At 31.7% G+C, this 15,693-nt stretch overlaps 1 protein-coding gene across 1 annotated transcript in view; it reads right to left on the bottom strand.

Moving 5' to 3' along the window:
• Positions 1 to 6,636: 6,636 nt before the first annotated feature.
• Positions 6,637 to 15,693, bottom strand: part of LOC125072401 (neuropeptides capa receptor-like) — a 71,009-nt gene continuing 61,952 nt past the window's right edge. Inside the window, exon 6 of the mRNA XM_047683027.1 lies at positions 6,637 to 6,824. Within this exon, the coding sequence (XP_047538983.1) occupies positions 6,637 to 6,824 (188 nt within the window). The remainder of the gene's footprint in view (positions 6,825 to 15,693) is intronic.

Raw genomic sequence — 15,693 nt, 5'->3', positions numbered from 1 at the left:
GTACATCAAAGTTAATTTTTAAATACAGATTTAAAAAACAAACGGAAACGGAACGGAAAATGAGAAAAAAATTAAATAAAATATAAGCAAATTAGCATGAACAAGAATGGTCAATAATTGTGAATATCATACCTATATAGTTACCAAATTTATTTGTTCCACACTTAAAATTAGAAATGTATTGTCATTTTGGGCTAAATATTAAAACGCTGTGCCTAATTTTTATGAAATAAATATAAATCATCTTTGTTATTTTATAGTATAGCATTTATTTTCCTGATTAACTGATCAGGAGAATTATTTATGATAACATGAGTTCATCAAATGTATATATGTGGGTGCGCTAATTGATCGTGAGTTTGAAATGTGGATGGAGCTGACATAATTAATCAGCATAGTATGGTGCTATGCTATCCTTCTCCCCTCACCATAAGCCCCAGGCTTAGGGCGTTTTCCGTGCTCCGGACAAGCGATCCCATGACAAATCCCGAATAGACGGAGAATACAATGGGTACACTTACCCCCGCATGAAGTGAGGGGTAAGTGGGATACAAAATTTTTTTCAGCGAAAAATTTTACGATCCGGGGTGGATCGATCTTTAGAATGAACGCCACCATTCCCGACACCGTACGGAAGCTTAGTATCGCTCTCACGTTTTTTGATTTCCTGTGGTCCCCGCAGAAGAAGAGCCTTGTCTTGATCGGTAAGAGGAACGCACCACTCCGTCGTATAAGTAAAGGCATGGTGATTCCGGGTCACTCATGTTGAGAAGAATCTTTTAGTTGACGAATGACCTAGTTGAGAACTATGCTGCTCAAAGATTTGAATACCTCTTCTGGGCCTTTGCCCGAATTCTTCTGGGTGGTGTTTAAGGTGAAGGATTTACACGTCCACCACGTCGGGTCCCTGGAACATGGAATAAAAGAGTCCCGGATTTTTTACCAAGAAATACCCTCAAACCTAGTAACCACCGCAAGCGACATACGAAAGTCCCACTGCGTAGCAAAATACTCCCATTTCGGGAAGAAAGTTCCAAAGAATTAGGACCGTCGCGAGTTGCTGATTAAGATAAGAGGCGAGGTTCGTCTCGAAATTCTTGGGCAATCGCTGTAGGAACTCGTCAACAAGACGAGTCCCTATAGCGATTGCGAACGACTGGTGGTGGGGATTATCTCGTTCCGTTTGATAGACGATAGACAAATGCTTCTATCCAAAATTTTGCCAGGCTTAAATTTTTAAATTTACAGTACTCTTCGATAGGAGCTGGGGTCCCTTTATATCCACGGAGCAAATTTGGGCTACAGCTTAAATTGTCCTAATGTAGATCTGCACCTGGGTTTGTGGGTAGGTGCGCATAGCGCTTACCTTTTCCCCCTGGTCATCTTCGTTGTAGCGCTTCAGAGGAGTTGTCCTACTCAAGTTCCTGCTCTGCAGCTTTCGGCGACATATTACTGTCGCAGTCCCTACTAATTAATGGTCTAAGTGTAATCTATAATTTCCAATTAATATCTCTCACTACCGAGCACTGTGTTAATCACACTCGGTAGGAAGAAGTCTTCCGCCATCTGCCACTTCCAGGAAATGCTTTTTTTACCATAATATGAAGATATGCTATCACCCTTTTCAAATGGAGATGTATTGAGTTTCAGTGATTTGGTTGTGCTGGCCTTGGGGGCTGAAGCAGATGCGGGGCACCTACGCAGATACTTTTATTTCCTAATATAATCTTAATAAATAATCCGGTCCTATTGGTCATTGAATATTTGCCAAGAGTACGAACACTTTTACTTTAGTTCTAAGTAGGTTTTAATATTCGGCAATTCTATTTTCAATGTCAAATTTTCCTCTAATTTGTTGTCACAAAGACTTAAGTTACTTAAGACTTTTCAGTGACTTAGGACTGAAGTAAATGAAGATTCTCTTACATAAAGCTTCATTCGAAATCGAGTTCAACTCGCTCAACGAAGATGATATATTTATACAAATAAACATCTTTATCTCTCATCTATCATCATCTCTCGATTTTGATATATTATCTGACCTACATGTGCATAAATTGTATTATTGTCATGTATACTGGTTCCTTTATGTCAAATAATATAAATAGTTATATTAAAAAAAAAAACATGTGGTTTTTGGCAATATTCTTTATTTAACTTAGATTAAAATAATACTTACTTAAAATATGTATATGTTAATTAATTTTATATTACTAAATAATAATGATTGAGTGAACATAGTAGATACATATAATAAAATGGGATAAACATATTTATCATTTAATTATATCTAAAAACTGCGATATTATATGATATTAATGATACTAAAAAAATATTTACCAAAAAATACTTTCACAAGTCATTCAATATACATAATCTAAAACATATAATATGTATATAGTCATAGACACACATGTAACATTTATTGTTTTCGATATATTTGTCTGTCGTAAAACAAGTTACAATAATAAAACAACTCTGGGCTTAGTTCACAATCAATTGAATCTCAATGTTAATGAACATTGAGATTCATTCATTCCTAGATAAGTAAGACTAAGATATCCTACTAATGAGATTCACAATGACGTACAGACACTTTTGCATTTTAAATTATTAAGTGTCAACTTTGTTTTTAAAATTAGTATCTGTATAATAAAAAGTATACGTCTACACGAGTTACTCGATGAACAGCCATGAAATATAGTCTTGATTACAAGACTGTGTAATTATAAGGTTACATACCTTTTTTTGTTTATTTTTAGTTAGATATTATTAAACCTTTAATTCTGATCTATAATTTAAATTTAAAATACACAAACAAGAGCTTCACATGTGAACCAATATACTGAACTCAAATTAAATTTATTAAAAAAAAACAAATAATTGAAAAGAGCGTGATGCTTTTGAATGAAATATCTGTTAAACGTCAACGCACATCTTCGTCTGTCATGTGTAAAACAAAGCCCAAAAATTGAACGAAAACGAGTTATTGTTAGTGTTATTTGTCTTATTTGTAAAAATGTAATCAAATAAATCCTCAAAACATTGGCCTGAATAATAATTAATACGCGAACAAGCTACGTCAAGTGAAGTACCGCCATTAGTGACATTAGTCATTATCATTAACAATTATTAACCTTTTGGGAAGTTCATGGTAGGCAACAATCTTTTCATATTTCTGTCAACAATTATAATATTGGACATTAATATAATATTTGTATAAAACATTCACATGCTTATATTTACAAACAATTAACGTACATTTATATAACAACCAAAAACAAATATTTGTGGGTTCTATAATGAAGGATCTATGTACTTGATCCTAATTACTCGTATTTACATAATTATAATTTTATTTTAGTAGGAAACAAATACAACTTTATTCTTGGTATAACATGGAAATAAAAAGAACCAAATTTCTCTAGACTTAAAGTATTATGTTTTATTTATACAAAAAGTTAGAACGTTACATTGAATATAGCAAATATTTTATACGGAAGAGAACGAAATACCTATAAGTAACAATAAAAATAATTTCAGGAAATCGCGCTACGCGCTCTCGGTCTACAACCATAAACAATAAATTTATTAAAAAAGTTTTACTGAATTTCTTCAGTACGATTATCATCTTGTATATTTTTATTATCACCATTTGGAAAATAGAAAATTGTTTTTTCGTCAATTTTTGTTTCGATACAAAACGGTGAGTCATCCTTCACAAAGTCCACTTTGCTCAACGGGATCCTAGGTTCTTGATAGAAACTGGACTTAGGTTTAACGTATGTAGACATAGTTGTTTCACGACGCGAATATTCGAAACTGTTGCGATCAGCGCCATGCTTGCAGAGGAGTGTCTCGTGGAAAGCCATTCTGTATCTGTGGAAAATAATAATTCTTATTTCTTAGTAATACGAAACATTAACAGAACCGAATTGATTTATTGACGTATAATATGAGGTGTTGAGATGAGAAAGGTGAAGGTCTATATGAAAGAAGAAAAAAAAACAGATTAATAATTTTAAGCGTAAAAAACGTAAAATAAGTCTTATGAGATGAAATAAAACATTTTATTTCGGTAATTGTCATCGAAAAATATACCTATATAGATAACATAGATCATTTCCAACATCGCTCTTCGCTAAAAATAAAATAAAAATCGAAATAAATAAGCTTATATATTATAATACCTTTTTTTAATAGGTGTTTCTTTTAAATATTTTATTAATTATATTTTTTACGTCATTGATGCGCGTAATCTCTGTCGTCAATTAAATAAGTGTGAGAGGACACGTTGAGCATAATATTAATATTATTTAAAGAAATCGTCGATCATCTGTTTCGTATAAAATAAATATATTGAATATACAATAAAATAAACAAAAACGGATTATTTTCTGTAATATAAACATACGCAACGTAACTTAAATGAAATTTTCAGATATCAACAGTGTTTACGAGATTTATATGTTCCATGTGGCAGTTTTGCGAATTTTATAATTAATTATTGAGATAAGATTATGAATCTTGTAATTTTGTATTGTATTTTGTAATAAGTGAAAATTATTACCAACTTTGAAATTATGTAAATTATAGATTTAAATTCGGAAACTTTATCGGATAATACCTACTCCTTACAATAATTAAATTTTCACGTGGAAGAGACGCAAATGCAATGAAAAATACTGAAATTCTTATTTAAGTGATACAAAAATACTTATCAAATCAAATGTTTGAGCATCGTCCTTCAAATTAAATTTCTTTTAGCGTGGGAAAAGGTAGGTTATATCAAAAACAGATTTGATTAAGTTAGATGTTGAATTTATGAGATTTCTAGTATAATATTATATTGTAGCATCTATTTATGGATTCGTAAAGTGACAAATAAAATTGAGTTCAACTATAGCTCATTTAAAAAATATTCGTTGAAATAATCATATTGTGTTTATAAAAGTTTTCCTATAAAATAATTAGGATTGCAGTAGTACTGAATAGTTAAACTGTGCACTAAATAATTAACTGTGACTATACATTCATGTGATGACGTATTGCGACCGGTGTACTGGTGGGGTCGATATTAGTGTTGCATATCGATAGTCCACTATAGTAGCAATAGTATCGCTACTACCAATAGTATTGCATACAGAGACCTAGCGATGTTATCGATAGTATCGATAGTATTGCTCATGTAGAGCTCGATAGCTCTCCATGAGCAATACTATATATATTGATCAATACGATACTATCGATAGTACTATCGATATCCTGAATAATTTTCGAGGTCAACTATCGATAGCTCTGCAACGCTGGTCGATATATTATTTTTATAAATGTACGTAATTCTACGTTGTCGTCGCTGATTGGCAGTTGAATTTAAAGGATTTCTTCGGATTTGATAATCATTATTGATGGCTTTTATATAATTTAAGATACTTTCGTATATTATATAATTCATTAATATTTGTTTTTTTTTCTGACTACTTAGTATAGGTCGTTCTGAATAGTCAGAAATAACTCGAAATAGTGCTTATTAACCACGCCTAGAATTCAGCACAAAGAGCTCCTTGCTCTACAGCTACAATATTTAAATACGTATGACGGAATTTTCTTATTTTATATATCTACCTAAAATTAAAAAGGATGAAAGAGAGAAAATAATTTTCCCATTTAAGCTTGTGCCACCGAAGCCCTTTCATACCCTACATGACACGGTCAAGTCAAAATTTAGACCAACGTGTCGTTTGTCTCTAAAAATGTAATAGCGTATTATAAAAAAAATGCCTGATTTTATATTTATACAAAAAAGTACTATTGGTTAAGTCATAAGGCTGTATTTAATATCCATTCCAATTTTATACAGACAATCATAAAACAGATTTGAAAGTAATTCAATTTTTTGAACACGGCTCCGGTAAAGGAGTTAAATGTGGCTAAATCAGTTCAAGCAGTGGCTCAACATCCGTCGTCTTCAAACAACTAGATGCAAGTAAATAAAGCTATAACTTTTTCCGCCCTGGGGTCAATGTAAATAAGACTATATAGATCCTGCAAACTGGGTCAAGCCTATAGTTTGTATCCATTTAACTTTGTTATTGGTTTGACATTATGTATGTAATTGTTTAAAAGCAAATATCATGACATCAAAAATATATATTTTTTTTTTTAAACACACAAGAGCCACAGATAAAAAAATAAGTTTAGTGTCGAACTCACTCGGATCACAAATCACGATTGTCATTTTTACGTTAATTAAAGCAGATGGTCAGCTTAAAAGATTAACAGTTAGTTACAGTTTTATTGCTAACTATTTTTTTTTTTCAAAAATGAATAGTAGTAACTTATTTCCTTATTCTTCAATTATCCTTATTTAAATGTTTTGCTAATATTCCTATCTCACCTCCAATTAATCGTAAAGTTTGACTTGTGAGTACGATAACTAAGCCAAGAACTTTCAGATTGCTAGATCGTTTCGTATCGTTGAATCATTATTACACTGATTATTTATCTAAAATAAATCTTAATCTGTAATCCTAGTATAATAAAAAATATACGACGATATTTCAATAATTTCACAAAAATGTACATAAACCATAATTATGTATGCGAGGGGTGTTAGTAACAGTTTATCTAAATACTTTACCGAGCGCTCATGACATTATAAAGAATCGGATTGACAGTCGCCGACACGTAGTACAAGGCACCAGCAACGTTGAAGAGATGCTCGTTGATCACGTGGAACTGAGGGTGGTCGTAGCCGTAGATGAAGAACAGGCGTTGTACGTGGAACGGGGTCCAGCACACGAAGAACGCTATCACAACTGCCACTGTAAGAGAAAATTAAAAAGTTTTTATTTTGCATTTTTAAAGCAGATTAAGGTGTAAATATACATAAGTGGCTTTATTTCAGTTGCACTAAAAGCTTTTTACTCGGTATTCGTTATAGAAAAAACTTTAAAAAATTAAATATTAAATTAATTTACAACATGCTCTTCGTTTCATAAAGTTTTGATACAATATATTTTGTTTATTGTGTTTATTTGCTTTTTGCTTCTAAATTCCTCAGACTTTTTTTATTGACAGCAGCTAATTGAATACCAAGATAATCTTTGGCTCATTTATGAAATATATTTTTTAATTTATTGTTTACATAATGTAAGCGCGTAAATAGTTACGCAAGGCATCTGTAATAATGTCAGTGCGGGACAAGACGTTGTGCTGTGAACACTTCTGTGCAAACACAGAGCACAGGGGTATAAATATATGTATATTAAGATAATTTTATTTTTTAGTTTTCCTCTATTATTGCTGACAATGGTCAATTCTGTAAAGATGCGTTTGTTTAAGGTGTTTGCTCAAAGCTGAAGAAGCTCATAGATAGCATAAATCCAACCTTCAGCTTTGAAGACCACGAACTGTAACAAATCGCACATGCCACTTTAGTTATATTGCGTGTTAGTTTTCTAAGACATCAAGTAGTCAACGTCGACCAAAAATTCTAAGTGAAGAGAGAATGCTTGTCAGCACATCGGTATGTCTTAAATTTTATTTATCAATTGTACATTAATCCATATGTTACACTAAATAGGAAAAACATTAACTTCGTAACAATAATTGATATCAATTAAAAACGTACACAACATTCACAAATTGTATATAGGAAAAAAGACAGTGTAGATAACAGTATAGATACAGATAGTAATAAAGTTAGTTTAAAGTAGGTTTAAATATGTTATAATTTTTGGAATCTATTAAAACCACCTGCGGCTTAACCCAGACAGAATTTAAAAAACATTGCCTCTAATCCAAAAACCTTTATCCTTATTATAACCCTTCGAGGGGTGATTTAAAATAAGTATAGCCTATTAATTTCTTGACCGGGACTGTAATCAAATTTCACCTGAATCGGTTCAGCGGATTAAGCGTGAACCGATAACGGACAAAGTTACTTTCGTATTTATATTATTAGTATAGTTTATTCCGAAAAGGGTTTATTAAGTTTTTTTCTAAAAGCACAATGTAGATCGTGACATAATACGATGGCGGGTATTTTGATCATTAAGGTCTTTTTGCAACTAACTGTATGTAAGTATAATACGGGCATTTCAAAAATCAGTTTAGTTCATTGGATTTAGGTCATTCATCTATTCAACATATTGAATAGACTTTTTACCCATTAATATAACCTTCATCGTAGACAATATGAAGAATAGCTAACGCTTCTTGTCTTTTTACCACCTCGACTCAATAATCAATATGTTAGTACTGATTCAATTTTTACGTTTAAAATACTATGATTTTTATTCATCCCATAACGTTTTACACATTTGAATGTTCTTACTTCATTTTTTAGTTTATTTGATCATCATAACAACATATAGATATAACCTTTAGTAAAAAAATATATCTTTCTCAGGACAACCGGAATGAAGTTGCTTTCCCTATATATTATGTTGTATATAAATAACAACGTTTGAGAATAATTGAATGACGGAAAATAAATTTGTTATTAAAAATGTGTGTGTCTTATCATCTTAACCGATGATTTCTCGTTCAAACCCAGGCAAGCACCACTGAATTTCATGTGCTTAATTTGTGTTTATAATTCATGTCGTGCTCGTCGTTGAAGGAAAACACCGTGAGGAAACCTGCATGTGTCTAATTTCAACGAAATTCTGTCACATGTGTATTCCACCAACTATCAATGGAATCAGCGTGGTGGAATTTGCTCCAAACCTTCTCCTCAAAGGGAGAGGAGGCCTTAGCCCAGCAGTGGAAAATTTCCAGGCTGCTAATGTATGTGTTTTATTATTCGTGTAACAAAAAGTTTAAATAATGGTATACAAAACCGTATATAGAACGAGAAAGAGAGAAAAGCAAAGAAAGAGAGGGCCAGGACGCCAGGACGGGGCATAATTTCTCCCAGTTCACTCTGCTGTAAGCCCGGTAATAGCACTTTGAACTTTCAATCGGAGTAATTACTAATCGCAACTTACCTTTTTATAGGATAAGTGTCATAAAGTACAAAATCTCAAAAACACCTTTCTCTGATGTGATAAAATATATTTGACGTACGTATGATTCCTTATCCTTAAGATAATGAAAATGATACGGCATTATGTTCAAACTAAAGATTAAATTAAAAAATAATTTCAATATTATTAAATGAATGTAAACAGTTAGAAATTTATTTAATTCTTAGATAAGTTTGTAAACAAAATTGTAACATTCAATGGAATAAATTCTGTAAATTCAAAGGGAAACGTTTATCAACGCAATGTTAAAGTTAAGTCTGACTTAAATACAATTTCAAAAGAGACCACAGTCAGAAATTAAAGGAATTACAAAGTAACAAGATTGATGTCTTTTCTAAAAAAAAATACTGACCCAGTGACCATTTGAAATGATAGAATTTTATACAGAAACATAAATGAAGAACCTTTATATGTATGTGCTGTGCTGACTGTGTGCATCATATATGCTTTTGGTGGATATTATGAATCTAAGGTGTACCTCAGGCGTTTGGTATAATCAAAGTCATGTACCACAGTTTCGGTTCTATAGTTAGTCATAATAACTTTAATCAGGGCCCTTAGCCCGTTCTTATTTGCTTTGGGTACTAGATGTTGTATCAGCATGCAAGGAACAGCACCCATAATCGATATATGTAGGCCGATGACATAGGGCCCTTCTTCTATCCTTCATTTGAGTCGCGTGGTCTGTGACGTAGCGAATAAGCTCCGAGGCTCTGAACTGGATCTAGGAACTATATTGGAAGAAATTGCTTTGATATATAGTTCTCTGGAACTAGGCGGCCAAGGAACCGATGGCAGGGTGTCGTTCTTATGACTATTATAAATAGTAAAATTGTCTATGTCTAAATCTTATTAGTTTATAGTAATATATTTAATTAGTTATATTAGTATATAAAGTTGACAGTATGCTGAGACGAAAAGGCTGAGAAGAAATATATTCTATTTATTACACTTGCAGCGTCAATACTGTTGGAAATAAAATTATATTTTATCTCTAATACCAGACAAACAAACTTTAATTATCAACACTCATTAGTGTAAATCCCAATGAGTATTGTCTCCTGCTTAAAAAAAGGTAAGGTATAAAAATTATTAAAAATCGACGTTCGGTTTCATTAATTTTGTTAATTACAGTGAATTGTAAGTCAAATCAAGTATTTCGGCTATAATATCGGTACCAAGAATTTAACTTTTGAATTTTAACAAGTATATTGGAAACGCAAACGAATAAAAAAAAATGATAAGAATAGATCACGCCATGAAGATACATTTTTTTAGCATTAGCAGCCTGTAAATTTTCCCACTGCTGGGCTAAAGGCCTCCTCTCCCTTTGAGGAGAAGGTTTGGAGCATATTCCACCACGCTGCTCCAATGCGGGTTGGCGAAATACACATGTGGCAGAATTTCGTTGAAATTAGACACATGCAGGTTTCCTCACGATGTTTTCCTTCACCGCCGAGCACGAGATGAATTATAAACACAAATTAAGCACATGAAAATTCAGTGGTGCCTGCCTGGGTTTGAACCCGAATAAATCGGTTAAGATGCACGTGTTCTAACCACTGGGCCATCTCGGCTCATCATATGAATGAATCATAATAAAATGAATGAATCATAATAAATGTATCTTACATAACCCTTGTAAAATAAAATATTCACAATGAAATTGTTTTTCTTTTCTTTTTTTTTAAATGTAGTTATCGCAATAACATATAAGGCCTACAACATTTAAAATATATAAGTATTAAGCACTTCAAAAATAACTACACAGATACAATTTATAATTATTTTTATCGTCGGTTGTAGGTTAAAATATTTACTACACAGATAGTTCTAGGATAATGAAATTCATAGAATTCCGAAGCCGACGAAGCGTAAACTCTAATCGTTTTGACAAGTAAGGAGAATAGTGCATTTTCTTGTTATAAAGCAAGTATACGTTTTGTAACCTTAAAAACCAAATATTCTTAATTAAATAAAATGATGAGTCCTAATCTCATACAATATTATACACTTGGTGCCATAATTTTATTTCAATTCTCGTATTAGGCAATGGTTGTCAATTTTTCTAAAAAAAATATTAATAGGTATATTATTAGGGAATGTTTAAAGATAATGTACTGTAATTTTTTTTTGCGTAAAATTTTTTTTTCAATTATTTATAATACTTTTTGAATTGTATTTATCAGCTATTTTAGTTCAAAAAAATTATAACAATTTTTTATGTACTTAAATGTAATTTATCTATTATTATGTAATGCAACTACGAAATTATATTCAAACTACAAAAGCGTTGTGGGCCAACACAAAGGCTTAAATAACTTACAGAATACTTCAATAAAATTTTGTAATATTTCCAAGTCAAGAACTTAAGTAACTCCATCCAAAGATAAGCTTCTTCCGCTTTACTAGTGAGTCTATTGACTCTGTATAAAACAGTATTCCATTCTGTGGAAAATGTCATGTGTAGTAGATTGGATTAGAGTGATAAGTAGGGTGTGGATTCGATATATCATACGAATATTTATACCGAAATGGAATTATATACATTTTTTTTAGGCTTTAGAATAATTTTTATTTTCACTTTTCTAAAGGAATTAAATATATATCTATATGTCGTCCTGACCAATATCGGTCACGGCGGCGAATTTCAAGGGAGACCAGCCAGTTACGCAGGACATATTACAGTATTCCCTCGATCTCATATTCCGATGGGACGGCAAATCCGATACGACCGGAAACAGTTTAGGCGCACGATCAGCAGCTTGACGACCTTTTCGAGGCACGTACACGTTTCGAGTGTACACCCTTCATTTTCCAGACTCCGGACTGTTACTGAGAATTTTTCGACCAAAGAATCAGCCTGACCTAGGTTCTGATCCCACAACCTTGGGGTGGCCTTGTATCTAGACCAACGAGGCAGACTAAAAATATAGATGTTATTTAACATAGCATTTTTTATTATATTTATAGGTAGAAGTTTGTCTATGATATGAGGAACACGAGAAAAATGTGAAAAATTTCGATAATATTCTACGTGTATACGTCTACTTTAATATTCATAGTGATCAAGCCTCGAAAACACATATGCTACCTATACTCGTATTGTAGATGATTCATTTTAATCATTCAGAAGGCCAGACAGATTTTTACAATTTTCTTTATTTATTTTTTTTAGTTATAGGGGCAAACGAGCAGGAGGCTGAATAGATGGTAAGTGACTTGCAAGTGCGTTGCCGGCCTTTCAGGAAAGAGTAAGATAGAGTTATCAATTAGATTATAGAAATTAAAAAATAAATATTAAAACTTGTAGAGATTCAAAGATTTTATTTATACTTATATCAATGAACTAAACACAGAACGAACTAAACCTAGAAACCAGGTTTGTAATAAGAAATTAATATTGCTTTGAATGGTTTACTTGGCAGAAATTTGATGTTCGGTGTCCATTTCTAACAGAAACTGTTCACTTTTTAAATTTGTAAAATCAAAATGATATACTGGAATCCTGAATCGCGCTAACGTTGTTTTCATCGCAAGATACATATATCATATATAAGATACATAGTTTATAGAAAAGAATAATTATTATCAAAATAAAGTTTAATCTCTCTCCGCCGGTGATACCGCTGTATATTGGACCAGACCTTTGAACAAAATATTTGCATGATGTCATCAAAGTCTAACCCAAATCACTGCAATCAGCCAACGTATTTGGTGAGATGTACCTATTAGACGAAGAATCGATGCTCTTAATAAGACAATAGCGGTATTCACACTCGTATCTCCATATAAATTGAATGGAATCGGGGTAATCCGGGAGACATAAGACTTTGAGCAAGTTATTCCTTGGTCCAAAGTGACACGTTAAATGATGTCACGTATCAAACCGTAGATGTCACGCTAAGGGTCTACATTAGAGCAACATTCGTGTATTTAAAAGATTGCTTGTGATGTTTTGCGGACATAAAATATTAGGAAGAAGATTACATATAAAACCTTCATGGGACATTACGTTTGGATCTCTAATCTTCTTACTACTTATGATTACTTGGTGGTAGGGCTTTGTGCAAGCCGGTCTGGGTAGGTTACCACCCACTCATCAGATATTCTACCGCCAAACAGCAGTACTCAATATTATTGTGTTGGAGTTTAAAGGGTGAGTGAGCCAGTGTAACTACAGGCACAAGGGACGTAAAATCTTAGTTCCCAAGGTTGGTGGCGCATTGGTGAGTTAGGAATGGTTAATATTTCTTACAACGCCATTGTCTATGGGCGGTGGTGACCACTTACCATCAGGTGGCCCATTGGCTCGTCCGCCTACCGTTATCATAAAAAAAAGAAAAAAAAATCAGATACAAAATATGATAAAATAAAATAAAAGATAAAATATATACGTAACGAACAAACGGGGGGAAATTCTACTTAACATATAACGACTATAATACGTTCCCGATTTTATTCCGATCTGACTTCTATAAGACCATAACTGGATCGATGTGTTATTCCTATTCTACAATAATAAAACTGCAACGATTACGTTTCGATAAGATTGCAATAAAGTGACAATTTTTAAGTAGAACCGGCGCCCTGGCCGTGCTAGATTCGCACACTTCGAGATAGATTCGATTGCCAAACTCCTATGAATTCGAAAGTGACTATATTTATTACGCTTTTAAGTCTTAACTTCTCAGTCGAAGATAATGAATTTGCATACAACATTTAAGCCGTATAAAAAAGACATAGGGTTTTAATATCAATAGGGTTTTAAAAAACTTTTCCAATGATATATATTATTTAATTGTATGATAACTTATTTAATAATCTTATACCGTTCTTTCGATTCTATTTTCAATTTTTTTACCGTTATCCGGTGATCTTTTATATTTCCAATCCATATCCATTCCATCCATATGCAAAAATTATTCATATTTGTGTCACGCCTGCGCACGTATTACGTGACAGATTATTTTTTTCAATTTATTTAAAGCCAGAATGTGATTACATATAGGGGAAGTTATTGGATGTGATTATATAAGGGCAGTTTGTTTTGTTTTTTGTATATTACACAATATAAAGTATAAACATTTGAACTTTTCAATATAACACAGTTTAGATTCTCCCGAGGAGGACCGGTTTTTCGAACATTTGAAGTACACTATGTTAATTAAATGCAATTATATAAAATATATCCTGCCTGAAAGTCTAGTATTAGCTTCAAGCTTTTTTGTCATCCATATAATATTGTGTTGAATTGAATACTATGCCTTATTTATTATATATTTTTTTAATAAATTATTGGAATTTATGAATCGGAAAAGTAAATTGTTTTTAACATTAAAACTTGTACCCTTGTCTGACAATACATGAATATATAGCCTGTTCTAAGAAAATGAATAAACATTTTTTTTCATATTATGTTAATAAAAACTTAATGGCATTAATAGTTCTTTAAATCACGCTACAGTTGTCATAAGTTATTATTGCAAGTACATAATTCATTCAAAATAAAAATTGAGTTTCCAGGATCAACAGTGCGTTTCATTGGTGATTTAAAAAATTTTGATATTTAGTGTTTGTGATAACATTTGTGATCTTGAATAATCTCTGGTATTTATTATGAAATCATAAAAAAATTGCAATACAGAAGTATATAATTATTATTTATACAATGAAATATTGTATATGTTACCAAAATTACACAAATAGTATAACCGAAATAAATAAAAAATAAAACCGAAATAAAACAATAGTTTTAATTTTATATGAAGAAATACTATTATTAATTTATCGAAGAATTCCATTAAAGTAATGGTGATTTTAAGTTTTGCAACAAAAAAAGAACTTGATAAAATGAAACGAAATATACTGAACGACTTTATGAACTCAATGAGACTTGGCGCCATTTTAAGAGGCAAATACAAAGTCAAAATCTTTATTCAATGTAGAAGCGATACAATTGTTTATTGATTGTTTTCTTTTCTTTAATATTCAATTATTCATATTATAGGTTTTGTAATAATGTTTAATATGGGTATAAATTAAGTTGCAAAGAGCATTCAATCATTAAAATTTTTTTTATTGACATACGTATACGGACTGGCAACTGTGATGATAAGTTGTCACGTAGACATTGCCGCCGTAAGAAATATTAAGACTTCCTTAAAACACAAATGCATCGCCAACTTTTTAATTTCTATATGTTATATTTTTTTGTTAAATCTATATATGTTATATTTTTATTGAATGCCCTGTGAAGTGGCTGAGTAACAGATAGTTTTGTCTTTGAACATTGTTCTTTTATTAAAAATACTCCACCAAATTCACAATTTATACCCATTATAATCCTTCAATTCGCCAATTTAGAAATGAATAATTATCAATACGGTCATACGAAATATGTATCTCAGGGCAACCGCCAGCGTCATGCTGCTTCCGAACATTCACAGCGACGCCGTCGTGTATAAATATTTTTTTTTAGAATTACTCCTAACTAGGGGTTGGGAAACTTAACAAATGAGGTATCATTTATATAAGGAACTATCTGAGTAGATATATATATATTTTAATTTAGCTGAATATTTATTTTAGTTCTTGAACTTAACCTTGTCAACTTTACCCCCAAAATAATTCAAAAATAATTATTTAAATTGAAGATAGA

Source organism: Vanessa atalanta, chromosome 21 (assembly GCF_905147765.1).
Source record: "Vanessa atalanta chromosome 21, ilVanAtal1.2, whole genome shotgun sequence".
Classification (NCBI taxonomy): Eukaryota; Metazoa; Arthropoda; class Insecta; order Lepidoptera; family Nymphalidae; genus Vanessa; species Vanessa atalanta.
Note: the sequence above shows the minus strand (reverse complement) of the source record. Positions and strands in the feature narration are given on the sequence as shown.